The following is a 25,035-nucleotide window of genomic DNA, read 5'->3' as shown; positions in this document are numbered from 1 at the left end:
CTGACCAGGTAGGGAGGGGCAAGGGCTGCAGCCTGTAACTCACATAACTGCCCAGGCTGCCCCCTTGGTGGGGAGCCCAGTGACAGCCACCTGGCCTTCCAGTGTTGCTTCTCTGTGTCAGTGGCCAGCCTAGGAGAAGCTGCTGGGAGAGGGTGTGGGCCCAGGTAGCCTCCGGGTTGGAGCTGTGACGGGGACAGGCCTGCCTGAGAGGTGGGGATGGGACAAAGGTGACAGACACCTCCTCCTGGTGGTCTCCAGGATTCAACCCCATGTGGGAGGAGACCCTGGTGTTCACGGTGCACATGCCTGAGATAGCGCTCGTACGCTTCCTCGTCTGGGACCACGACCCCATTGGGCGTGACTTCATCGGCCAAAGGACGCTGGCCTTCAGCAGCATGATGCCAGGTGCGCAGGAGTCCTGTGAGGGTGGGGGAGGGCAGAGCCTGGGGCCAGTGCCCCTACAGTGTGTCCCCTGAGGGCCAGCAGAGGGCTCTAGGATGGGGCGAGTTGGCTCCTGCCTCTCCTGGGCCTGGGGACACTGCGGGAGCTGAGGAGGAGGGTTCAAGGCCATAGCACTGTGTGGCTGGATGGGGGAGGCGAGCTCTAACCACAGAGCCCCTCAGCTCCCAGAGGAGGAAAAGATCCTTGCAGCTGAGGCAGTCCTGGGAGGCTTCCTGGAGGAAGCAGAGTCCCCAGGACCCGGCTCGTAATCAGGGCCTCGGGACCTATAAGTAGAGTGTGGGGTGAGCATGCCCGCTGCTGTTTCAGGCTATCGGCACGTGTACCTGGAGGGGATGGAAGAGGCCTCTATCTTTGTCCACGTGGCCGTCAGTGACATCAGTGGTAAGGTGAGTGCCACCTACAAGGTCACTTGTCGTAAGGGGCACACCAGCCCCACCCCACCCCTTCCATCCCTGTCCTTGGTGGATATCTTGATGGGCCTGTGTCTCCATCCAGGCAGGGGTTGGTGGGGCCCTCGATGAACCTCCGCCAGCCCTGCCTCCATGTCTGCCAGGATGTGGGAGCCATGGTCCTTCTCAGGCACCCTTGGTCCCTCCTGTCTCCCCTGAGCCCCCCTCTACTGCTTGGGGTCCCCGGTTCTCTGTCCATTGTTGAAGGCATCTGCCTGGCTTTGCCTCCTGTGTCCCCCTCATCCCAGCACATTTATCCCAGGAGAGGGTCTGCTCCCACTTCCCCAGTGTGCAGAGCCCAGGGGTCCCCGGATCTGTGTCCGGGGCCCAGCAGGGCTGTAGGAGGTGGTCTGTCAGGCACACACGGGGGTCCGCGTGTCTCCCGGCACTAACCGTCTCTCTCCTGCCTCGATCCTCGGCCCCGGGTGCTGCCAGCGGGGACCCCGCAGGCCTCCCAGCTCCATCGTGCGTCCGTGGTCGCCCTGTCTGTCCTGTGTCTCCGTCTCCTCGCTGCACGCCTGCTGTCGGTGTCTCACGGCCTCACTCTGTCTCTTTGGTCTTGCAGTGGGCTTCTGTGTGTCCAAAGTCTACTTTTAGAAGCACAGCTCTGTTAGGAGCTCAAAGGTACCCCAGCGCGGGGGCGGCGTGGCCTGCCCGCCCCCACCTGCATGCTCAGGCCACCCCGTTAGCATCTGTGATTCCTGGTAGCATTTTGCAGACTGTCAGCTCACGTGACGTGGGTCGGGATGTGGTTCTGGGTCCCCGGGGCCATCCTCAGGCACAGAGCAGCATTTACGAGGCAGGTCCAGGACTTCAGCCAGGCCTCCCGTGTGTTCGCCCCGAGGTCCGGCCCGTCTCTTCTTGCCCCTCCCTGTGTCTGGTCCTCTAGCTGCCGGCCCTCCTGGCGCCTGTGCTCTTCCCTCCCCCTCCTTCTGTGTGCCCCCCCACCCACCCACAGCCTGCGTGCCCCTCTGATCTCTCTGTGCCTCGATGCCCCGTGCTAGGGGCGGGGAGGAGGGGAGAGGCCCCAGGGAGCAGGAGCTCTGAGCTTGAATTCTGGACCTTCCTCTAAATGACTTTCTCGCTGACTCTGACCAAATTGCTCTGGATTTGGGATCTTGAATCAGGCAGCTGATTCAAGTGCTGGCCACTAACGCCTCCACCCTGACGTGCTCCGTGTCGTGGGCACCGTGACTGTTTGCAGGGTCTCTGCATGCGAGGACCCAGTCGGCCTGTCCGGTGTTGACCGAGGCACTTGTCAGCCGGTCCTGGGGACCCTGGCTGCCCTCTGCAGGCAGGGAGGCTATGGGGAGAGGCCTTGCAGGGACTTCCTGGGCCCGGCTGCCCGGGAAGGCCCTGGACCAGCATTGGTTCAGTGGGCACCAAGTGAGCGTGGGCTCTGCTCCTGAGGCCCCATGACCAGAGAGCAGGGCAAGGCTGGAAGCATGGCCTGGCAGGAGCCCGGAAAGGCCTCCTGGAAGAAGCAGCACCTCCAGGCAGTGGGCCGGGCAGGGGCCTGGGCGAGAGCACGGGGCTGCACCTGGCTGTGCTTGCTGCCTCGGCCACAGTGCCTGGGGTGGGTGAATGGGACCGGGGCTGCTCCATTGGGTTCTCACCCCGCCACGCTCTCTGTACCAGCCCTGTGCCAGCCTGCCCTCAGAGCTGGGGGCTGAGGGCTGGAGGGGTGCAACGTGCTAGTGGGCACGGGGCTGGGGCCCAGGTCTCTGCTTAGGAGACCCTCCAGCCCTTCCTGGGACACTTGCCCTGAGACCTGCAGCCCCTCCGCCAGCGCCCACTCCCTCCACCTGGTGCAGGCTGGGTTGAAGCTGCAGATGCAGCCGCTGCTGACCCTGGTAGAGATGTCCCGGAGACCCTCCTCTTTAAGCTCAGCCCCGAGTGGTGCCTCAAAGCGAGCTGGTCTCTCAGGCTGCACCCTCTGGAGCTCAGCTGGATGGGGCTGGGCGGTCTCCAGCCCCCAGTGTCCGGCTGTCCCCTATGTATCTCCTTTTCTTGCAGGTCAAGCAGCCTCTGGGCCTAAAAGGCCTGTTCCTCCGAGGCCCAAAGCCCGGCTCCCTGGACAGTCATGCTGCTGGGCGGCCCCTGCCCCGGCCCTCCGTTAGCCAGCGGCTCCTGCGGCGCACGGCCAGCGCCCCAACCAAGAGTCAGAAGCCAGGCCGCAAGGCCTTCCCAGAGCTGGTCCTGGGCCTGCAGGATATGGGCTCTGAGGGGGAGGCTGGCGATGTGGCACCCTCCAGCCCTGGCCCCACCCCGGAGGCCCCAACCCGGGAAGAGCCAGGCAGCTGCAGCCCCCGAGGTAAGGCGCCGGCAGAGAGGAGTCCAGAGCAGGGGCGGCCCCCGCGGGTGCCCACAGGCCCCGGGCCTGCCAGTATGGCTGCCACCTGCATGAAGTGTGTGGTGGGCTCCTGTGCTGGCGAGGATGCCGAGGGCCTGCGCAGGGGGCGGCTGCCCAGCCCGGGGCCTGAGGGCGGGCACTTGGCCATCAGCCAGCAGCCTCGTGCCTGGGAGGACTCGCAGGGGGCCTCCCACGCTGCCCCTGGGAGAAGCAGAGGGGCCCCCAAGGGCTCCAGGGCCCGGCAGCCTGGGCTGGGCGGCAGCGGCTCCGTGTCCTCGGACTCCAGCAGCCCGGGCAGCCCTGAGGGGGCCACCCGCTGGCCCGAGGGTGCCCGCAGGCAGGCAGGGGCCCTGCAGAGGGAGATGAACGCCCTGTTCATTCAAAAGCTGGAGGAGATTAGAAGTAAATCCCCCGTGTTCTCCACCGGTAAGACCAGACGCTCCTCGGCAGTGTCCCCGTGCTGGCCCCGCCCCGCCCCGCATGGCCTGGCCGGCATCCTGCTGTGCTTCCGTGTCTAGAACCGTGGCCTTCGTGTGCTGTCTGTGCTCCATCAGCTGGTCCCGCGGGCCCTGATGCCCCCAGCTCCCTGTGTGCCCACGATGTGCCCCGCGGGCCTGACACCTCTGAGGCTGGGAAGTGACCCCAGGGTGGGGACTGAGGAGTCTGAGCTGGGCCCTGCTTGCCGAGGCCTGGAGGCCCAAGCGTGGCCTCTGAAGACCAGCTCCAGTGCTCAGCCCAGCCTCCCTCCTTGGCCTGACTGCCAGGATGCGAGGGCAGTTTCCAGGCCCTCTTGCCACCTCTCCCCAGCCCTGGCCTGCACCGCAGTCCTCTGGGAAGACTGGCTGGGCTCCTGGAAGGGGCTCGGAGCCTTGATACCAGGGCTTCAGCTTGCAAAGTGTGAGGGGAGCAGATTGCAGGTGGCCCTCAGCCCTGGGGATGGGGACACACATGTGAGCAGCTCTGCTCTGGACCCTCCCCTTGCCCCTGCCCTTGGGGTGGTAGTGACAGACCTATTTGTGGCCCCTGCTCACTGGGAGCGGACCCTGGTCACAGGGAGCAGACCCAACCTGGGGAGGGTGCTCTAGAAGCTGAGCCTCCCTCCTGCACGTGCCCAGCCTCCCCTCCTGTGTCCATGGCCAGCCCCACACCCGCTGACCACCCTGTTCTCCTTTCTGTCCCCATGCTGCCTCCCTAGTTAGGAACTGAGAGCAGCCGAGTGCCAGGTAACAGGGCCCGGCCCCCATGTGCCCTGCTGCCCTGGCCTTGGGAGGCCCCTGCCTATGGGCATAGAACCCAGTTCCTTCCCCAGCAGCAGTAGAACCAGAGGGTGGGCTGGAGGGAGGGGGACGTGGGGGCAGCTGTATGCACGTGGAGGGGCCTGAATGCGGGCGTCCTGTGGGCACGAAGCCCCAGGCCACCCCCGACACAGGCCTCTCTCTCTCTCCCCCACAGAGCCCCGCCCCTTCTCCATGCAGAGGTCGGTCTCCTCGCTGTGCAGCCTGGAAACCATTGCCGAGGAGCCAGCCCTGGGTCCCGGCCCCCTACTGCCAGGGGCAACTCCCCCCAGCCATGCCCCTGGAGGGCCCCAGTGCTCTGCAGGGCCCAGCGCCCACTCGGCGAGCCCCCCAAGGGCGGCTCTGGGAGCTCCCAGGCCCCTCCAGCTCCGGACAGGGAGCCAAGCGAGCGCTGAGCCAGCCCTGGGAAGCAGGCAGTGGGCGTGCAGCACTGGGGGCCCTGCTGGGGCCTGCAACGGGGCCCCCAGCGGCCATATAGACGGCAAGGGCCACCCCCGGGCTCTGGGCCACGTGCCCAGAAGGGCCAAGAGCGAGGGGCAGGTGCCCTCAGAGTCTCTGGGTGGACGGTGGCCTCTGGCTGGGCCCTGCCCCGCCGTGTCGTTGGATGCCACTGGAGGGGACCGGCTATGGCAGCGGCTGGAGCCAGGCAGCCACCGTGGCAGCGTGTCCTCGTCCTCCAGCCTGTCATCCAGTGACACGGTCATCGAGCTCGCTCTGCCGGGCCTGGGCCTGGGCCTGGGCTGCGACAGCCTCCCAGGGACCCTGGCGGGACGTCTGCCCTTGCGGCCCTGCTCGGCCCCGGTTGCCCGCCTGGACCCACCCGCTGTGACCAAGAGCAAATCCAACCCCAACCTGCGGGCTGCTGGCCAGCTGCCTGTGGGGCCTGACGGGCTGCAGCCCCCGCCCCTGGCCCCAGGGCCGCCCTGGCGCCGCTTCCCCCTGGCAGGCCTCCCGGACTGCACTGTGGCTGCCAAGTCTAAGAGCCTCGGGGACCTGACTGCGGACGACTTCACTCCCCGCATGGAGAGCCTGGGCCGCAGCCTGGGCCTAGCTGGAGAAAGACCGGCCGGGCGGAGGGTGCGGCCGGATGCCCTGACGGAGCAGCTGCGCTGGCTCACAGGGTTCCAGCAGGCCGGGGACATCACGTCGCCTACCAGCCTGGGACCCGCCGGGGAGGGTGTGGTGGGCGCCCCAGGCTTCCTGCGGCGCTCCTCCTCCCGCAGCCAGAGCCGCGTGCGCGCCATCGCCAGCCGGGCCCGCCAGGCTCAGGAGCGGGAGCAGCGGCTGCGGGGTCCGCGGGGGCCCCCGGAGGAGGAGCGAGGCACCCCTGAGGGCGCCTGCTCTGTGGGCCAAGAGGGTTGTGGGGATGTGCTGGCCCCTGCCAAGGGCGCCACCCACCAGCCCTTAGGTGCTGCCGCCACCAGCCTTCTGCTCCGATTCTGACCAGCCCAGGTGCCCCCTGCCCCCCTCACTGCAGTCCGGGCCTTGGCAGGCCAGTGTTTGCTCAGGATGGGAGGCTGCCCGCCTGTCCCTGGTGTGGCTGTGCCCCTTAGCCCCCACCCCTCCTCCCGGGGAGGAAGGGACCCCTGTCCCAGGGCCGGGTAAAGCTTCCATGACCTTTTAAGATTTATGTACACATAGAGGGATATTAAAATTTTTTAGAGACAAAAGCTTCTACAATATGAAAATGGTGCCGTGTCCCTTCCCACTTTTCCCAGTCTCAGCTGTGTGGCGTGTGCGGGCACGCGTCTGCCCGGTCCTGCTGTGCCAGGCCTGCTGTGCTTGTCAGGCGCCCAGGGTGACCAGGGCATGGCCGTCTCCACAGACTGCTGGCTGGCTCTGCACAAACCCTGCTCTGTATGGGACGTTGTATACGCTTGTAAACTCCTGAACAGAACTCCAATAAACATGTCTGTGCTTGCCCACGTGGGCTCCTGGCCCACTCCCTCTCTGGCCGCATACCCAGTGTTCCTGTCCGCTTACCTCTGTCCATGGATGGTTTGGCTGGACTTTGCCCAGGACCAGGGCCACAACCCCAACTACCCTGTAGCCTGCCCCCCGACCTGAGCCCTGCTTGTCTTGTTGGGGGCAGATGTTGGCCCTGCCGGGGACCCCAGATTGAGGTCCCCAGAGAAGTTCTGTGCACACCCTTCCAGGACTGCCCCTCCCTGGAGAAGCTGGGGAGCTGGCGGGGTCATAAGGAAGTTTGTTCACTCTTCCTGCTGAGAATCTGGCTGGCACAGGAGCCAGCTGAGGTGTCAGGGGCCACTCCAAGCCCCTATGCAAGGGACAGTGCTCCTGGGGTACTGGGGTGGCCCTGTCCAGGCTCAGCTTGGGGAGGCCGCAGGCCCACACCAGGACCAGCTCTGTGGTCTGGGCTGAGGCCCCGGAGGCCATGGGTGCCGGAAATGTCTGAAAGGCTGGGTGCTGGTGGGTGTGGATGGCCTGGGGTAGGTGTTTTCTTGCCATGTCCCTCGTAGGCCCCAGGGACCTGTGCTGGTCACTTGCCCACATTCAGCAAAGGCCTGGGGGTGGGCAGCTGTACTGGCTCCACTTTCCTCCCAGGCCCCACCAGGTCCCCGGGAACTGGCAAGGCTGCCTCCATCCTCTGGTTGGTCAGAGGGGCTCAGTCTGTGGAGCTGGAGCTCAGCCTCGGGAGGCAGGGGGCTCCAAGGCAGGGCATCTGGGTTCCCAGGGTCTCGGGAACAGTGGGGGTGTGGGCATGGAGGGACATAGCCTGGGTGATCTGTGGGGCTTCTTCAGCCCCAAGTGGGTGCTGCCTCTGTGGCCAGTTAACTTCCAGAGGCTGCCCCAAAGGGGTTCCTTCCAGAGGCTCCCGAAGGCCCAGGGCCCTTCTACTCCAGCTGAGAAAGGGAATGGGGGTTGCAGGAGGAACAATGGGTGGGGCAGGTGCTCAGAGCCCTGAAGCCCTCTCTGTGCGGCCCCTCAGGCTGCCCTGGCCTGGCCAGTGATGCTCAGGGGCCCAGCCAGACAGGTGGGAAGACCTGTGGGGGGGTCATGACCCAGGCCGAGTGGGGCTCCGATCAGACCCCTGGAGCCCTGCTGAGTGTCTGGGCCGGGCGCCCTCTGCACAGAGAGCCCCAGACCAACCAGGACAGTGCTGCCCTCCCACCAGGGAGAAGGGGAAGACAAGGGGCGGCCTGGGCAGAAGAGGGGCCAGGCCAGACTTCACAAAGGTAGCCACAGGAAGCTGAGCTGTGCCGGGGGTTGGGGGGAGTGTTGGGGTGGAGGTGGGGGAGCCCTGGAGGAAAGGGCCTCTCAGGGACCACATAGTGGGCAGGCCTGGCTGGGCCCTCTGCTCCCCCTGGCGGCCACTCACAAGAAAGCCGGCCCCTCTCTGCTGACCCAGTAGGAGCTCTGAGGTCCACCCAGGAGCAAGGCCAGCACCCAGGTCACCCAGGGTGGCTGCTGAGGTGCAAGACACATTGCACACCTTGGGGTTCGGTTTAGGTCCCAGACCACCAAGCTGAGGCTCCTGGAATGGGGCTCCCCAGGCCCAGCAGCACAAGTGTGAGGGGGTCTTGGGGAAAGAAGACCGGACCCTGGTCCCTGCAAGGACAGCCTCGCTGGCCTTCCTCATCCCGCCTGTCCACATGTTGCTGGGTTCTCCAGCCGCCCCGGGTGCTGGGCAGTTGGTCCTCCCCAGTGCACAGGGCTGTTCCAAGGCCGGAGCCCTGGCAGCAGGGCCTCACGTAACTCTTCACTCCTGAGACCCTGGCACATGCAGGCAGCCTCGCAGCTCCTCCACACCTTCTGCAGTGACCCAACATCTGCAGCTCAGGTCCGGCGCAGCCTGAGGGACGGGTCCAGAAGGAGAGGAGTACCCCCAGAGCCAGGAAGGGCTCTGAGCCTGGTTGCCCATGTGGTCGGAGGTGCTCTGAGCAGAACGGACTCATCACTAAGCCCAAGAGCCCTTGAGGGTTCTCGAAGCCAGGGCCTCCTCTCAGTGGGCTCTTGAGTTAGGAGAACTTCTCAGAGACCAGTCTGTCCCTGAGGCCATGGAAGGCAGACATGGGGGGAGATCTCCAGACACGCTGGAGGCCACCTAGGGAGAGACCCCACTGCCGGGCTCCCCAGGAGGGTGGACGGGCCCCCGTCACAGGAGACAGCAAAGACAGAGGCGCTCTGTTCTCACTCTGGCAACTCTATTTGCTGAGCCCCGACCTCGGCATCCTGTCGGAGGCGGATGTGTATATATATTTATATATATATATGTATATATATATAAAAGATTATTTAACAGTTAAATAGATTCCAATACGAATGTCTCATGTGACAAAAGTTGTGTCTCCCACCACGAACACGGCAGCATTAAAGGAACACTGAGCCCAAGGCCATGAGCGCTGGGCCCACCCTGGCGCACCCGGCTCCGAGTCACTGAAGCACAATATAAATATTTTGATTTGAACACGGTTCCCTGTTGCAGTCAAAATACATTCCTGACGCGTGACCAGCAGAGCAGCCCAGGGGCCGCGCCTCACTCAGCTGGGACCTCATACTTGAAGATGACACTGAAGAGCTGGCCACCCAGCCGCTCAGCCAGCCAGGAGTTCTTGATGACGGCCAGCTTGAGGCTCTCACAGCACAGCGCCGCATGGTAGTTGGTGTGGACGGCACGGCCCATGCCCTCGATGACCACCAGGTCGGCACCACGCTCCCGCACCAGCACGGCCAGCCCCTTGTCCAGGCGGCTTTGGGGAGGAAGGAGGCAGTGAGGGAGGTGCAGGCACGGGCCTCGAGCCCTGCACTGAGTCACACCCCGCTTCCTGCCAAAGGCAGTGACCCTGATCCCACCAACTTTGTGAGCCCTGAGTCCAGCCTGCTCCCCAGACAACCAGTCAGGCAGCCGCCCTCCCAAGACCTGGGGATCAAGGCCTCAGGGACCCGCAGCAGCTGCGCTCTCATTTCTACAAGGCGGCTTGTCCTGAAAACTGGGCCTTCGTGATGCTTTTCTATTTACATAGGGTTTTATTGTCCCCCCCGACCCCCCCATCCCCGCTTGGGAGGGATGAAGTCGACACCAGAGAGGCGTCACAAGGAGAGATGGAGAGGCTGACACCTTTACATGGGTGGCGCCACCTTCTAGGAGCCCTGGAGGGAGAGCTCTACAGCCATGAACTGATTATCTGAGGGCAACTACCCCCGGTGGGGAGCTGGCCCCGCCACTTACAGGGGGACAAAGGGCCCCTGCTCCCTCCACCCACCCTCCCAGGTCCCCTGCCACAGGGCTGCAGCCAGCCTGGCTGACCTCTGCTACGCCCAGGGAGCCCAGGGGTCCTGGGAGTGGAGGGCCACCTACCTGAGGTCCAGGCACGGGGAGCTGGAGCCTGTCTGTACCAGCAGGAGCCTCTCTTCTCTGAGCGCCGAGCTGCCAAGCACAGGAGTCAGCACTGTGAGGTGATGCCCCAGGAAGTGCCCCACCGTGTCCTTGCCCCTGCCCCCTCGGGGTGCCAGGCCCAGCCTCCCCACCCAGCTTACTGGATGACGGGGTCCATGGCTGCAATGCGCTCGGCCACGATGAGGGACTCGTTGTAGGTCACGTCATTCAAGGCGGGTCCCGAGTTGCACGCCAGGATGACCTGTGGCAGGACGCCCAGCTCTTTAGTAACCATGACGGTGCTGGGACAGCCTGGGCTCACCTGCCCACCCCGCACCCCCAACCCCGGGGGCGCTGCTGGCCAAGAGCACAGCTTCTGGCGACCTCTCACGGCCTGGACAGCTCTTAGGTCAGGCTGACCAAGGTCAGGCTGACATAAGCCCTGGAACCCGACACATGGGGTCTCTTCCTCTCCTCCCGCCCTGCCGCCGCCTCCCTGGCACCTACCTGCGCACGGAGGAGCCCAGGGCAACGCCAACCCCACCGGGCGCAGGTGCGCGGGGCAAGGGTCCTGCCACGTGGCCCCCACACTCACCTCCGTCCCTCTAGAGAGAAGCTCCCTGACAAAGGGGAAGACTCCCAAAATGACGTCTACTCCACTGTTATCTGCGAAAATTAAGGCACATTTGTGAGGGGGCCCCTGTAAGACAAAACCAGGACGTTCAGTTGGGAACAGGCGCGTCCAAGCGTTCCAGACACCTCCACAGTCCACTCCCCACGGCCGGGCAAGGGCTGCCAGATCTGCCAGCGCCGAGGGCACGGGGCAGCCCCGGCCTCTTCCAGGACGGCTGGCCTGAAGGACCTCTGAGCTGAGGCCAGCGACCTCATGTCTGTCCTGTGGGAGTCAGGCTTGTAGCAGGGAAGTCACCTTGTACTCCCAGCTTGGGGGTGGGGGGAGACTCTAGGGAGCCCTGGCTTACCCCTGGTCCCCACCCTGGGCAGCTCTATGCCCATCCCCTGCACCGCCTCCCATCCTGTGAACCCCGCTCAGCCCCCTGCCCCTGGGGGCACAGGACAGAGGTGTGGCAGCTCCGTGTACCTTCAGTCTCTGGAGCCATTTGCCGTAGGAGTCCACGAGCCAGGGCCGCTCTGTGGGAACAGAGACGAGGTCACCTGCTGCCCGTTTCTCACCTGCCCCTGGCTTGGTTGGGACGCGTGGCCCCCACTACTCTCCCCCGAGTCCCCGCACCAGAGGTGAGCCCTGGGTGCCCCTACCTTGCAGCTTCTTTTTCGCCTCCTCGAACCCAAACTGCGGGTCAGACTCAAGGACGCTGCACAGGGAGAAAGACACAGTCACCCAAAGTCCAGACCTTAGCTTGGCCCTGACCTCAGCCCCCTGACCTCAGCCCCCAATCTCAGTTCCCTGACCTCAGCTCCTGATCTCAGCTCCCTGACCTTAGCCTCTGACCTCAGCCCCCAATCTCAGCTTCCTGACCTCAGCCTCTGACCTCAGCCCCCAATCTCAGCTCCCTGACCTCAGCCCGACCTTAGCCTCTGACCTCAGCGCCCTGACCTCAGCCCCCAATCTCAGCTCCTGACCTTAGCCTCTGACCTCAGCCCCCGATCTCAGCTCCCTGACCTTAGCCTCTGACCTCAGCTCTGCTCCCTGATCTTAGCCCCCGACCTCAGCCTCCCTGATCTTAGCCCCCAACCTCAGTCTGCCTGATCTTAGCCCCTGAACTCAGCCCTGGACCTCAGACCCCTGACATCAGCCTCCCTGACCTTAGCCCCGACCTCAGCCCTGGTCGCCCGTGGCCCTGAGCTGGACAAGCACATGGTCACCATCACTGCCTCGTCCTCTGGGGACGGGGAGGTGGTGCAGGAACCTCCATGTTACAGCTGTGGGCTAGGCCCTGGGTGGTGCCGGCCACCAGCCTCACCCCAACATGCTGCCCAAGGGGTGGCCAGGGATGTGGGCAGGGAGGGAGGCGGCGGCTCTCCTAGGAGCCCAGGTCCAGGATCACCCAAGGGTGGACTAGGTGAGGCCCCTGCATGGAAGTGCTGCTTCTGCGGAGATGGAGGTGAGCCCAGGGAAGGCACTGAACGGGGCATGGGGGTCCTGGGAGACGCACCCCATGACCCAGGGCTGCTGAACTTGGTGAGGGACTTGCTTCCTCCACACACCCCGTACCATCTCCACCTACTCTACAGGGTCACCGTAAATGTGGAGTTTCCCACTGAAAAAACCCACACACCTGCTCTCCTATGGATGGGAAGGCTGACCCCTGTGCCTGTCCTGTCCACTTCCGAGGCCACAGGTGTCCAGCAGGCCCTGAGCTGTACCCCATCTGCTGAGACCCACTGCTGGTGGGCCAAGCTGAGCCAGCTGAGACCGGGGTTGGGGCTACCCAGGGCCACATGTGGCTGAGGGGCTGCGGCTCTGAGCCTGAGCTGGAAAAAGGGGGCGGGACAGGTCAGGGGCGGGGAGGCACCTACTCAGAGACAGCTTTTGCGCCCCAGTCAAAGACGTTGCCAGCCAGCAGCCCCTTCACCAAGGCCAGCTGCCTCTCCTCCCAGTCCAGGGCGTCCAGGGCACTGACCACCCTCTGGAAACACTTCAGCGCCACACCATTGTCCTTCTGCTTCACCTGTAGGGAGATGTGTGTGAAGATGCGGGCCAGCCTGCCCCAGCCCCGGCACCTTGCTGGGACCTGCAGGAACACCACCAACTGTGGGCCTGCCCGAGGGGACAGGAGACCCCAAGTGCCATCATCACAGGAGACCAAACAAACCCAGGTCATGTCAGTTTAACAATGGCACTGACTCAGAACAGTGGGGGTGAGAAGAGCCAGGGGCGCTGGTCGGTGCAGGTTTCTGAGGCCCAGGGGTGACTGTGTCATGGCCAAGGGCAGGGCAGAGCAGAGGAGAGCCAGGGCGGGGGCCCAGATCCTCATGGGCACTGCTGATCTGACCATGAAATCCTCAGCACCCAGATCCTGTCCCAGACCCCCGTGTGCTGGGGAGGGGGTGGGGGGCAGAAGCCGACCTGTCATACTGGCCCTTGACCCCGCCCACTGCCCCGGGGCTACCCACCGCTCCCGGGCATGTGGCCTCCTGGTCAAAGAGCCCAAGGAGGTGCTTCCAGGCCACCCGCCAGGTCCTGGAAGGCTTGTCAGCAGGACAGACATCCTCAGGCACCAACTCTGAGCATCCGGGCCGACCTCAGGAGGCGCCATCACCCACACCCATACTGGCTGCTCGTCAGACCCACGACTCTGCTCTGCTGAGGTGGTCACCGTGCTGCCTGCGATCGATCCACAGCTGATGCTGCTGACAGGCCGCCCAGGGCTTCTAGGGGATGAGGCCTCACCAGGGTGACTCCAGGGTGCAGCTTGTCGCCAGGACCCCGCACCTCCCCACAAGCACGCACCTGCCCACCCACGAGACGGCAGTGCTTACCTTGGAATAGGGGTCTGGGAAGTTAAACTCATTCAGACAGTGCTCTCTTGTGTCCAGAAGGCTGCGCACAGTCAGGGTCCCATAGGCGCTAGGGACAGAGCCAGGTGGAAGGCGGCTAGGTGGGCTGGACAACGGAGTACCTGCCCATCGTGCCCTCCACCCCCAGAGACGTCCTCAAGGTGTCAGATGCCAACAGGAGAGGCCCAGGAAGCCAGTGGGTGGTGAGGCTAAGTAGGCACTGGGCTGTGCTTAGGGGCCCCAAAGGTGGGGGAAGGGCACCACCAGGTTCCAGAACCTGGCCTGGGCAGGTGTGGGGGCCACTCACAAAGGCTGGTGCCGCAGCGTCTGCAGCTTGTTCCAGTACTTCTGCCGGAACTTCTCGGCCCTCTCGGCTGCGTCCACAGAGCCCGGTTGGCTCGCCACAGCACGTTTCACGACCTGTCAAGGACAGGGTGGCCAGTGGTGCTTAGGGCAGCCCCAAGCCCATGGATGGCAGCCACTGGGGGCTTCCCCTGCCATGTGGAAACAGGGTCACCACTGCCCTGACCCAAAGCTCAGATTCATGTTCTCCGATATGATCCCCAGGGCCCACCGGCCACCAGCTCCCATCTGGCCAAGGGGACAGGCAATTCTGGACCATCTTCAGAGTCTGTGTGGGCAGAGTGGGACCCTCACTCTGAGGACAGACCCCATGGGCCTCTTTCAGGGGCTCCATGGAGAAGGAGGTGCTCCCAGGGGAGCTCTGTGGCTTGAGACATGACTAGCCTGAGTCCAGGGTCCAGCCCCTGCTGCTCCTGTGCCTCTGCAACCCACCTGCCTTCTTAGGAAACATGGGTTGCCGGGTGAGCCCAGGAGGATGAGCTTCGCTGACACCGTGTCCCAACCAGATACGATGCAGAGTCACGTTTTTGAACTATAAACAACGCTGCAAATAAACGGATCCTGGAAAAGTCCCTGTCCTTCACCATGCCTCTCATGACCCCTTGGGAACCTGAGGCATTCAGAGATGTCTGTGATCAAAGGCCCACAGTCACCTTTCCTGACGGTTGGATGTCTTACTCCTGGGGGGATGTCCAGCTCCATCCCCATCTCTCACCCCATCCCCACCCCACCGGCTCTGGTCCTCACCCCGTCCAGGGCCTCCTCGAAGCAAGTGAGCCAGTACTTGCGGGCTAGGGCATCGTCTGTGAGGTCGACCGTGTCGGGCACATAGGAGGATGGGTCCAGAAGGAGAGGCAGGTTGACCAGTGGCCTCTCCAATCGGTCCATTTCCAGCAAGTCAAACTGAAAGGATGAGAAGCAGGTAGGTCCGTCAGTCATGTCTTTTCAGAAAAATTAAAACACGCTCCTACAAGTTCAAGAACTGGCTTCTCTGCACAGAGGGAAGCTGTCCCGTGGTAAGTGGACAGCCCTGTTCCCCCTATCTCTGGGCCCCTTGTGTCCTCTCTCAGGTTGGTGTCCCCTCCACTTGTCTGGGGCCTGAGCCTGATGCTCTGACCTCCTGGACACCCTCCGTCTTCCCGCTGCACCCCGTGTGCTGTGCTCTAAGCCTGGGACGCTGTGCACACAGCCACCTGTCTGGTCCTCACCTCTCCTGCTGGGGGCGCCACTGCCACCGTACTCACTCCCTGCCCAGAGCCAGTGCTCCTGCAAGGACACACTGCCCCTTCCAGAGGCCCCAGTGCTGAGCCACTGCTCCCACCATGCTCTTCGAGGGCCTGGACACTCGAGGCTGATGCCAGTGTCATGGGAATAAAAGGTTCCATGTACTCGGCCCTGACCTCGGATGAGGACTGGGGCGGGCCGCCACTCCGAGGCCACAAGAGCGAGCTCAGGCTCGCCTGCCAGGCATCCCCGCAACCCTCCAGGGAGTTGCCCACCTACGAGCGCTTCTGACTGGCCCACTAGTGGGTCGGGGCAAGAGGCATGCTTGGAGCCAGGGATGGTCAGGATGAGAAGATCCACCCCATGAGGGAAAGACTGGTTTTGAGGACGCTCCTGAACGCATGTTCAGCAGAGTAAAAGCTGCTGTGTTCCCAGGTCAAAGGTGGCGGCCTCCAGCTTGGCTGGCCTGCAAGGGCTCCCCACCTCCTTGATGGGTGGGAGCTCAGATCTGAGCTGGACCTCATCTAGGCCACGGATACTCAGAGAAGCGGCTCCAGGACACAGTGGAGATCCCCACACCCACCCGCAAGGCTGCAGGGAGCCCAGCACACCAGGTGGGCACAGGTCCTGGAGGGTGACTGTGTGCACGTCAGGGCTGGCTTAAGGGTTTCTAGCTTTCCCACTTGCCCATTTAGTTTTGAAACCTGTAGAGCAGGGATCTGCATTGCCCGTCCTTGGAGAATCAGAAAAACGGGGCCTTCCTCTGAAAATCAGTCACAGCTCTGATCAGGCCTGGGCCTCACCACCCCTGCCCCAGGCACCTGAGCTCAGAAAGGACCCAGCTACCCTGCATGGCTGGGCTGGGTGTGAAGGACGCAGCGTGGAGCATAGGCCTCGCCTGGGAACCAGGGCTGCCGCATGTGGGGGGCTCTCCCAGGAGAGAGAGTGTGGATAAGGCACGTTCTTACCATGTTTATGCCAACTCTTTAGAAACTGCATCCGTAACTGAAAAGCAATCTTCCCTCCAAACAGCCCACAGGCTTATCCTGAAGGAGGCGCCCTGACCCGCGTGCCCAGACCCGGCTCCTGCAGGCTCGGCCTGTCCTCCTGCCCCATGTGGTTCTCACAACCGCTCCTGGGCTATTTGGGATGTGTTGTCAACCAGCCAGCAACAGCATTCAAACACTGCCCTGGGCCAGGGTGGGCCATGAGGGACCACCCAGTCCCACCTGGAAGCCCCACTTCACATCAGCTCCACAGGCCTCAGCCCAAGGGGAGACTGAGCAACAGGCAGTATTTCACAAGGACAGCAAGCTCCGCACACCCAGGACTGCCGTGGAGCTGTAGTGCAGAGAACTGACCTAAGAGAAGGGGCCCCACTGGGTTTTCACTTGATTGTGCTATGAACGGGCCAGAGCCCTGGGGAGAGATCCCCAGCTTCCCTAAACTTTATCTTTACTCTGCAAACATGGGGTGGACTGCATGGCTCTGGGGCTCCAGCTAAATGTGAAAAAGCTGAGATGTTATAGAAGGAGGAAGGAAAGTCAGCTGCAGGTACAAACATCGCTCCTTAGCCCCAGAGTATGTGGTTTGAGACCGGCCTGCACCAGGAAGGGGCAGGATTGAGCCCAGCTGCAGCAAGACAGGGCCTCTCTTGGGGGACCACAGAGGTGGCGCACGTGGGACCCCGGGCCCCTGACCCCGTACTCACGGTCCCGCTCCTTGCCCGCTGGGTGGGGCAGAGCTCGGGTGATGAGCTCATGAGCCCAGAGCTGCCGGCGTAGTTTTCTCCCCAGCTGTACTGGTTCGGGTCTGCAGGACAAGAGACCCAACGTCAGGGGGCGAGCAGCTTGGCAAGCTACAAGGTGGGGGTGGCTGGGCCACGTCTGGGAGGACCAGCCACTGAAGGTCTCCCTGGCGCCAGGCAAGCCGGGGGGTTTGTTCTGCTGTGCTGTTTCTCATGGGCTCGGAGACCTGGCAAGATAATCACTGAGACCTTTCCAAGCTTCTGAAAGGTCTCCCTGGTTTATCTCATCTCACGTAAGAAACTGGACTCACGGACACAGTGAGGGTCAGCCCATGCCACTCTGATTGGCGCTGATCCCAAAGAAGCCTGCCCTGTGCTTCTGGGGACAGAATCACACCTGTGATTCCTTCACGTGTCCTTCAAAGAGGACAGACTAGAAGCACATCTCAACAGCTGGAGAGACGGTGACAAGTGGCCAAAGGGTGCAGGAGGGCCAGCGTCATGTGTGTGGAGCCTCTGCATGAAGCCCGCCATGCATGAGGACCCTGTGGGCTGATTGCATGGCACCCACGTGAGTTGGTTTCCACTGGTTCCTCAGGGATCACAGGAAAGGTTCCTGCCACTGCTGGGAGGGGCCCACGAAGCCCCCACATCCCACTCACAGTCTCCCCGAAACCTCCCCTTCTGGAATTGCCAGACACGGGCCAGGAGCCATAGCCAGGCTGGACTCACTGTCTTGCTCAGCTCCTTTGAGAAAGGCTCCGATGGCGCCCAGGTAGCCTTCGTGCCTCAGGAACAGTGCCTGGACCTCCCCCTGCCACAGAAACACCCCTGAAGCCAGCCTCGCACACGCAGTGCTTGGCCCAAGAACACACATCCACCTGAGGCAGGAGGCCTCCCTCCCAACATGGTGAAGGCTGCCCACAGTGCATTGGCCTCGGGGACTGTACGCACACACGTGTACTGGTCCCCAGGACTGGTACGCACACATGGAATTTAAAAGCCCATCACCTAGAGCATGTGGAGGGTCTTCCACAAAAACAGACAGCCACCCAGTTTCCTGTGCTCACCAGGTCGCCCCCGCAGCACCCCAGCCTCAAAGTTCACCCAGAGCTCTCAGTGAGAGGCAGTCCCTGGACCTCTCCCTTAGCAACACGCCAAACTCAGGGACAGCCATGGCGCCCCAAACACAGGACACCCAAAGCTAGCAGGTGGGAAGGGGCTGGGGGCTGGGGTTTGGGGGCACTCAGCTTCTGGTCCTGCCTCGCTCGCCCCTCCCCTCAGGCCTGCTAGTTTTAGAGACACAGTAGAGGGGAGGCCGGGCTGAGGGCGGGCAGAGCCAGGAGGGCAGCGGAGCTTGTTACCTTGGAGAAGAAGTTGATGCTGTAGGTGATGGTGCGCATGGTGACTGGATGGCCGCGGATGAAGAAGCCGCCGAAGTACACGCGGTCCAGGCAGTGGAGCCTGGCGTAGAGGCAGGCGAGCTGCCCGATGTCATTGCTGATCATGTGCAGCAGGCTCTTGGCCATGTCCTCCTTGGAGAATTCTGGGGGACGGAAGCAGCGCGCTGGGCAGGCAGCCAGGCGGGCGACATGCGCCGCGGTGAGCAAGAGCAGGCGCGGGGCCGGTACCTTGGTCCGCAGTGGCAGACTTCCCGAAGCTGCTGGCGATGAGGTTGCCACTTAGCCCCAGGGTCTCGTGGGCCCCTCCATAGATGTCCTGAACCAGCATGTCCACGTTCGTGTGTTGGCCTCTGGAGGCCAGCTGCAGCAACTCATCAAACTTCTGGGGGACAGAGCAGACGGGGTTGTCAGGGACCGAGAGCTGGGGGAGCTCCTCCGCTGGCCCCACAGCATGTGAAGGATGCCAGCTGCCAACTGGGGCCATCTCAAGACATGGGCCTGGGGGTATGGGGAGGGGAAGGTGGGCACCCTCTTTGGAGCACCCAGCCGGGTGATGCTCTGGCTACTCAGACGCCCATCCTCCTGAGACTAAGTAACAGGAAGAGGCCAAGGGGAGAGCCACTTGCACACAACCCCCGCCAAGCACAGGCCCCAACCCCACAGCCTCCAGCCCTCTCCAGAGGGAACTGGAGCCGGAAGCATCCAACCCCAGTGGCCGAAATACCTTCGTCTTGGTGAGCAGAGCCCCAAGGCCCCAGAAGGTGCCACCCCCAATGGAGCTGCCGCCAATCCACTCGAACCTGTCCTCCGTCTCCACCTGGAGCAGAACAAGGGCAGATGCGTCAGCAAGCAGGCCCCCAGCCACCAGCCAGCAGATGTGGCGACTCGGGGTATCCCCTACCCAGGTGACAGCTCTCTTGGAGGCCAAGTCTGGGGATGCTTGGCAGGTGTTCATGGTGGAAGTAGAGACGCCACCTCCCCACAGACAGCCAGTGTCCAGCATTCTGCCTGTGGCCCATGAACACCGGAGCCAGGCCCACGTGTGTCCGTGTCCCTATGCCCAGCACGGCTCTGACACATGGCCAGGGCTTGACATGCCACTGTGGAAGCCCCGCCCTCTTCCACAAGCCAGGCCACACCTTCACGATAGAGACCCCTGAGCCGATGTTGACCAGGAGATATGGGAAGATGTTGGGGTGGTTCGTCTGAAACCGGAACTCAGGGTCGGAGTCTTTCTGGTACACGAAGGCTTCGTGTGGGATGTTCTTCAGCACAAAGTTGCAGCCCTTGATCAGGCAGGTCATCACGTCCTCCTTGTCAACCCTGAGAGGGAGAGGCCCGCTCACTGGAGATGGTGTGCCCATGGACCCCAGAGCCTCCATCCAGTGGGCCAGGGAGCCTCATCACTGCGGGAGCAGGCAGACTCGGTCTCGGGGTTCCCCTCCCTTCCTTTCAGCCCTCGCCCCACCCTGCGCGGTTCCCTTCCTGAGGTTTGGCCACCCAAATCCCGCTGCAGCTGACCCAGAGCCTGATCGCAGGCCCATGGCCCCCTGGCAGCTCCCCAAAGCCTCACTGTGGTCGTGGGGTCTCAGAAGTCCCCAGAGCAGGGAGGAGGGGGTGTATAGCATCTGGGCCACTGTGGTCACTACTTCAGAGCCCGACCTGTGAGCCGAGGCCAACCAGCTTCCGAGCTCTCACCGTACCCCATCCTGAGGTCCACACTTACTTCAGCTGCAGCTTTTCTTCGATGAGGTCTTTGAACTTGTATGCACCGCCCCCAGTCGCCTGGATGACCTTGGTCTCAGTGTTGACGAGGTGGTCTTTAATGAAGTCCAGGCAGGCTTCTATGTAGGTGTTTTCAAACTTTACAAAGTGCAGCCTGGCGGTTACCTCCTCTTGGACGGAGATCTCGTAGGGTGGCTCGTGGTCCTGCTCTGTATCCTGGGGAGAAGTTGGGGAACCACGTGTGTGCACTGCTTTGGGGAGGGGGCAACGCTCAGACACAGCCCCGAGCACCCTGAACAGTGCAGACGCAGGTGGGAGCCAGAGGCATGAGAGGGGGCAGAAGGGGAACTGAGCTAGGAGGCACAAAGGGGTGTCAGCATTCAACACTGCCAGGGCCTGCCCAGGCCCTTCCCAGAAGCTCACCTTGCCGGAGTAGTCGAAGGACCGCACTTTGGCGACTTTGTGCTGCACGGTGGAGTAGTAGGCCAGCTTGGTCAGTGACCCGCCTGCGGGGGAGACACGGACGCGGCAGATTCAGAAGCGGCTGGAAGGGACCTGAGGCTGCCCCTCCACAGGCCCTCCTCTGCCAGACCCGGGTCCTGCCCACGAGGAGTTTGGTGCTACTTGAACTTGAAAAGCCTGCAGGGCACCAAACAGAGAAAGGGAGTGAACTGTGAGACCCCAACCCTTTGCCTTCCTTGAAAAGAAAGGTCTGTTCTTCCTCAGGGCCCAGCTAAAGTGGAAACTGTCTCTCCTCGAGGAGCAAAGAGACAGGGCTGCTTCTGGGTGACCTCGGTGACTGCTGGTGGTTTAGGAAAATTCGGTTTCAAGCTTTGATCGTGAGGATGAACCAAAGGAAAAAGCTGACGAATCCACTGTTTTCACTAAAAAGCACACACTTCACAGTCCACGGAGAAGCAGTGGAGGAGGCGCTAAAAGAAGCATTTCTCAGAGTGGACGGCTGAGGGAGGGACTGTTTTCACCAGGAACATGGAAGGAAGGGCCCTGGGAGCAGCGGCCTGAGGCCTGGACTCGCCAGAGAGATCGGCAGCAGGACTTGTTAATGCCCTTGGCATGTGACCGAGAATGGAACATCAGGAAGCAGATGAGGCCTTTGGGCAAGTTAAAAAGATGCCCAGAGTGGTCCTTTCCGGAGTCAGAAAGGAGGCATCAGGGAAGCTCCAGGTGATGCAGGGCTGTGAAAGCAGCCAACCACACACAGAGTAGAGAGAGGCAAAGGTTCAGCTCTGCAAAGCGACTTCGGAACAAACTGTGCTTCTCAAAAGGCCCGACAAAAATATGGAGGAAGCCCTCATTGTGAGAGGAACTTAAAATCATCAACAACCACTGTTTTGTGACACAACACCAAGGGAGCATACTGGAAACGCTCAAGTCACAACACGTATCTGGAAACATCTCTGTACCCAAGGGCCACGGCTCTCCCACGTAACAAAAATCAAAGCCCCATTTCTGAGACCAAGTGCACTATCCTGGTTGGAGCTGCCCGCATGGCAGTGTGGACAGGGCCTCCAGAGACATCCTGTGAGCCAGCCTCATCAGGCACAGAGGGGCCCACATCCGGTGACTGAATCCACTGTCCTGGGCTTGCTCCCATCCTGAGGCCACGAGCTTAAGACACAGAACTTGGCTTTAAGCCTCCTTATCCCTCCTCCCTGCCCCCAATCCCAGCTTGGCCTGCAGCACCTTTCACTGAAATGCCTGTTGCCGGATTCACCTCTGTGAACAAATCCTTTCCTAACAAGAGGCAACACAGGACCTGCCTGGAGGTCCAGTGGTTAAGACTGCTCCCCCGGGTTCAGTCGATCCCTGATTGGGGAACTAAGATCCCACATGCCACGTGGCATGGCCAAAAACACACACATACACACACACGGCAAACGCAAAGGGATGAAGACCTATTTGAGAAGCTCATCAGGAGTTACTATCAACAAACTCTCTGGTCACAGCAATCCAACTGCAGATGGTGTGTTCTCTGGGTCAGCTACAAATCACAACCATGACTGCGATGGTTTGTGGGGGGCCCTGGGTGGGGGGGGGCAGTAAGCTGGGTTCTGTGCACTGCACATCATGTGCACCAATTGGGAGAAGCCTGGCCCTGCCCAGACTTGTCACCCAGCCCTGCTGAGAGCAGCAGAAGGGGCCAGTGGTGTGGCTGCAGCCTTTGCTCTGTCTGAGCCTAGATGTGCCCACAGGGCAGCATGCAGGAGCCTTCGGGGACCAGGAAATTCCGTCTGCTCTCAGGTCCCCTGGGATTAGAGTGCACGTCAACCTGTCCTCCCCCCAGCTCCACACGCCACACCAGACAAGGGCAGTGACCAGCTGCACCCACAAAGCACTGTGCTCTCTGGTAGACACCATGGGCTCTCCAGGCCTCCGGCCCCCCTGCTCCCACCCTGGGGGCCACAGCATCCCCGACTGATGGGAGGAACTGGAGCCAAGAGCTGTTTATCCAGATCCCTGGGGGCCTGGCGTGCGGCAGTCCCTCCTCTCTAGGCACCCAGAGGTGCAGGACATTACTGCGCACATTCCCGCCCTGGGGCCCCTTCCACTTCACCCAAGGAACCCTCCCTCCGCCCAGTAGAAACCTGGAGTCAGAGCTTCCCTGGTGGCACAGTGGATAAGAATCCACGTCTAGGAGACACAGGTTCCGTCCCTGGTCTGGGAAGACCCCACGTGCCGAGGAGCAACTCAGCCCGTGAGCCACCATGACTGAGCCGGCCCTCTGCAGTGAGCTGCAACTAACTACTGAAGCCTGAGCACCCCGGAGCCCATGCTCTGCAACAAGGAAAGTCACCACAGTGAGAAGCCTACAACTAGAGAAAGCCCGTGCAGCGACACAGGCTGAGCGCAGCCAAAACTAAAAAAAAAAAAAAAAAAAAGCCTGGAGTCAAATCAGCTTCAAGTATGTGTTGATACAAAGCCTCCCTGAGGCTTTGGAAGCAGGGACTCCACCAGCAGACAGGGGTGCCCCACCACAGAGAGGGAGGGGCTCTCTGAGGACCCTGCAGCTGAGCCCTCCTGGATGGAGAGGCTTGGGGAGGGGAGACAAAAGGGGGAGCCTGCTCCTAAACTGAACACTGATAAGCACTGGGGCTTTGTGGATTCCTGGGTGAGGACCACTGCCCCAAGTGGTCCTTCACCAGCTAGCTGCACTAGCAAAAGTCAGTCCTTACTAGCAATGAACGTGTCCTTACCAGAGACAGAGGACCCAGACCGAGGTGGCGGGGGTGGGGGTGGGGGGAGGCAGCACGGCGGATTTCAGAGGAAATAAATACAAACACTGGAAACATCCGTTTGGGTCTGCCAAGGAACCTTGATTAGGGAGGACAGGCAGACACTCCTCCCTTTGCAGAGAAAAGCTGGGGCCACACCAAACAACCGAAGTAAGACTTGTGGCCAGGAACTTTTGGGGAGCACTTCAGAAACATTAGGTGCGGACTGGCTGGAGCAGAACTCCCAGAGCTGGGGCAGCAGCACCAAGTCTTGAAACTCAGAGCACAGGACCAGTGGATTGCGGTCACCTCCGGAGTGAGCAGGGCTCAGAGAACAGCGGTAGGGCTCACTCGAGCTCCCAGGCTGGGCCTCCGCTCACCGGCTTCCAGCCCAAAGTCCAGCAGGGCACCATTCTGGTGAGGTCTCTCCCAAGGAGGACGAGCTCCGGCTCACAGAGCTGCTCAAGTCCGCCCTCTGCCAGGCTCCGCCCGGCCTCGCGCTTTGCAGGTTGGGACTCAAGGAGCTCCCCATTTCCCTGGATGCCCCCCATCCAAATCCCTGATTCCAGGGACTCCCAAAGACGGGCGGGGGGGGGGGGGAGGGGCTGGGCGGCCCGCCCAACCCTTCCAGGGAGAATCGCACGGTCAGTCCCAGCGTTTACTGAGCGGCCAGGCCTGGCCAGGCGCGTGGGAATCCCGGGCGCTCAGGCTGCAGCCCGGACTGGCCACTGACCAGTCCTCAGCGACCTCAGCGACCACATCTGAGAAATCTGTCGCCGGCAGACGTCAGCGCGTCGGGGAGGGAGGAGGGCCCCGTGGGGGGCGGGTCCTCCAAAACCCTGGTCCCAGATACTGGGTCCCCGATCTCCCGCCAGCGGGGAGACGCCTCGCGCGGCACCCGAACCTCACCCCACCCCCGCCCCGAGGCGGGTGCCAGAGCGGCCGCCCAGCGGCTTCTCCCTCAGGACTGCGAGCCCCAGCATGCCTTGCTCCGGCCACGCGGCGCCTGCTGGGAGCTGCAGTCCGGTCGCCGCGGCAAGCGCGCGCGCGCCGGCAGCCCACAGACTACAAGGACCTACAGGCGGTACGCGCCGGCCGCCACAGACCACAAGGCCCGACAAGCCGTGCGGCAGCAGCGGCCCGCGCCCCTCCCTTCGTCCTTGCCGCCACCCCGGCCCGCCGGCCCCGCCGCCGGCGCCTACGCCTGCCCCTGCCGCCCCGCTCCCTGTGCCAGCCCGCGGCGACCTATGTCTATGGCGAAGCGCTTGGCGTTCTCCAGGTTGCGGAAGATCTCGTCGGGGGGCAGCGTGATGCTCTTGTCCAGGCTGTCCCCGCTGCTCCCGCTGCCGCTCGCTCTACACTCCGCCATTTTGAAAGTGCCCGGCCAGCCTCATCAGCCATGGAGATATATGCGCATATATTTGACTGCTAAACGCCTCCCGTGCATATATTATGCTAATGAGCTCCCGCGCCGGCCCCGCCCCTCCCGCCGCCGCCGCGGTGAAGGCTGGAGGGCGGACACAGGCCGGCGGGCGCGGGTCTTAAGAGACTCTTGAGGCCAGCGAAGCAACTGACCACAAAACCTCTGGGCTGTCGTCGTCTCTGTTCTTTCGCTGAGCTAGCCGGCTGCTGACCTCGTGTGATATGAGCTAGTGCAAAGAGGGCACCTGGAACGTGCAGACCACCAGAGAGACCAACTCCTGCACGCGAAGGCGCTTGTGACCTCACCAGACTGGTTCCCTAGGAGCACAGGCCCGTCGCTGCCAAAAATCCCATGCAAACGGGGGGAGTTGGGTACCTTGCTCTCTAGGAGCCCCTCCCCCACCCCACCGCGGTGGGAGATACCCTTGCAGCTGCGCAAGAAGTGTGTTTTAATGGAGAGATCCTCAGTGTGCAGGGGAAAGCATATTCCTCGTGAAAGATGGAGTCTGTGGGAGTTTGCAGGGAACAAGCTGAGAAAGCTCCC

At 62.5% G+C, this 25,035-nt stretch overlaps 2 protein-coding genes across 5 annotated transcripts in view; one reads left to right on the top strand and one right to left on the bottom strand.

The window, feature by feature from the left end:
• PLCH2 (phospholipase C eta 2) overlaps positions 1-6,484 on the top strand; it is a 65,769-nt gene extending 59,285 nt beyond the window's left edge. For 2 of the 3 annotated variants that reach the window (XM_043924324.1, XM_043924327.1), the window contains 5 exons: positions 259-405; positions 769-848; positions 2,928-3,225; positions 4,464-4,487; positions 4,717-6,484. In XM_043924324.1, the coding sequence (XP_043780259.1) occupies positions 259-405; positions 769-848; positions 2,928-3,225; positions 4,464-4,487; positions 4,717-6,002 (1,835 nt within the window). In that variant the 3' untranslated portion in view covers positions 6,003-6,484. The remainder of the gene's footprint in view (positions 1-258; positions 406-768; positions 849-2,927; positions 3,226-4,463; positions 4,488-4,716) is intronic. The other variant, XM_043924326.1, reaches the window with a different exon arrangement.
• Positions 6,485-8,704: 2,220 nt separating this feature from the next.
• Positions 8,705-24,480, bottom strand: PANK4 (pantothenate kinase 4 (inactive)). Of its 2 annotated transcripts, XM_043923872.1 has the most exons (19): positions 24,315-24,480; positions 20,260-20,342; positions 19,838-20,052; positions 19,251-19,434; positions 18,836-18,928; positions 18,340-18,493; positions 18,073-18,254; positions 17,441-17,522; positions 16,673-16,773; positions 14,485-14,640; positions 13,682-13,794; positions 13,357-13,444; positions 12,394-12,545; positions 11,173-11,228; positions 10,997-11,046; positions 10,493-10,597; positions 10,059-10,159; positions 9,880-9,948; positions 8,705-9,271 (listed from the first exon to the last, which is right to left on the bottom strand). In XM_043923872.1, exons 1-19 carry the CDS (start codon positions 24,436-24,438, stop codon positions 9,058-9,060), a joined length of 2,322 nt encoding a protein of 773 aa, XP_043779807.1. In that variant the 5' UTR covers positions 24,439-24,480; the 3' UTR covers positions 8,705-9,057. The 2 variants fall into 2 exon arrangements, with proteins under 2 accessions (XP_043779807.1, XP_043779808.1); XM_043923873.1 differs by lacking the exon at positions 10,997-11,046 and having other exon boundaries at positions 10,493-10,563; positions 24,315-24,447.
• Positions 24,481-25,035: the final 555 nt, after the last annotated feature.

Source organism: Cervus elaphus, chromosome 14, assembly GCF_910594005.1.
Source record: "Cervus elaphus chromosome 14, mCerEla1.1, whole genome shotgun sequence".
Taxonomy (NCBI): domain Eukaryota; kingdom Metazoa; phylum Chordata; class Mammalia; order Artiodactyla; family Cervidae; genus Cervus; species Cervus elaphus.
The sequence above is the reverse complement of the archived record's forward strand: the minus strand, read 5'-3'. Positions and strand labels throughout refer to the sequence as shown.

Excerpts from the sequence above, each read along its gene's own strand:
- PANK4 (XM_043923872.1), bottom strand. The coding sequence starts at position 24,438 with ATGGCGGAGTGTAGAGCGAGCGGCAGCGGGAGCAGCGGGGACAGCCTG. Across the intron at positions 18,494-18,835 it reads CTCTGCTCACCAAGACGAAG|AAGTTTGATGAGTTGCTGCA; the intron begins GTATTTCGGCCA and ends TCTGTCCCCCAG. Across the intron at positions 13,445-13,681 it reads ACGCTGCGGCACCAGCCTTT|CGCCTATGGGACCCTGACTG; the intron begins GTGAGTGGCCCC and ends CTCTGTCCCTAG.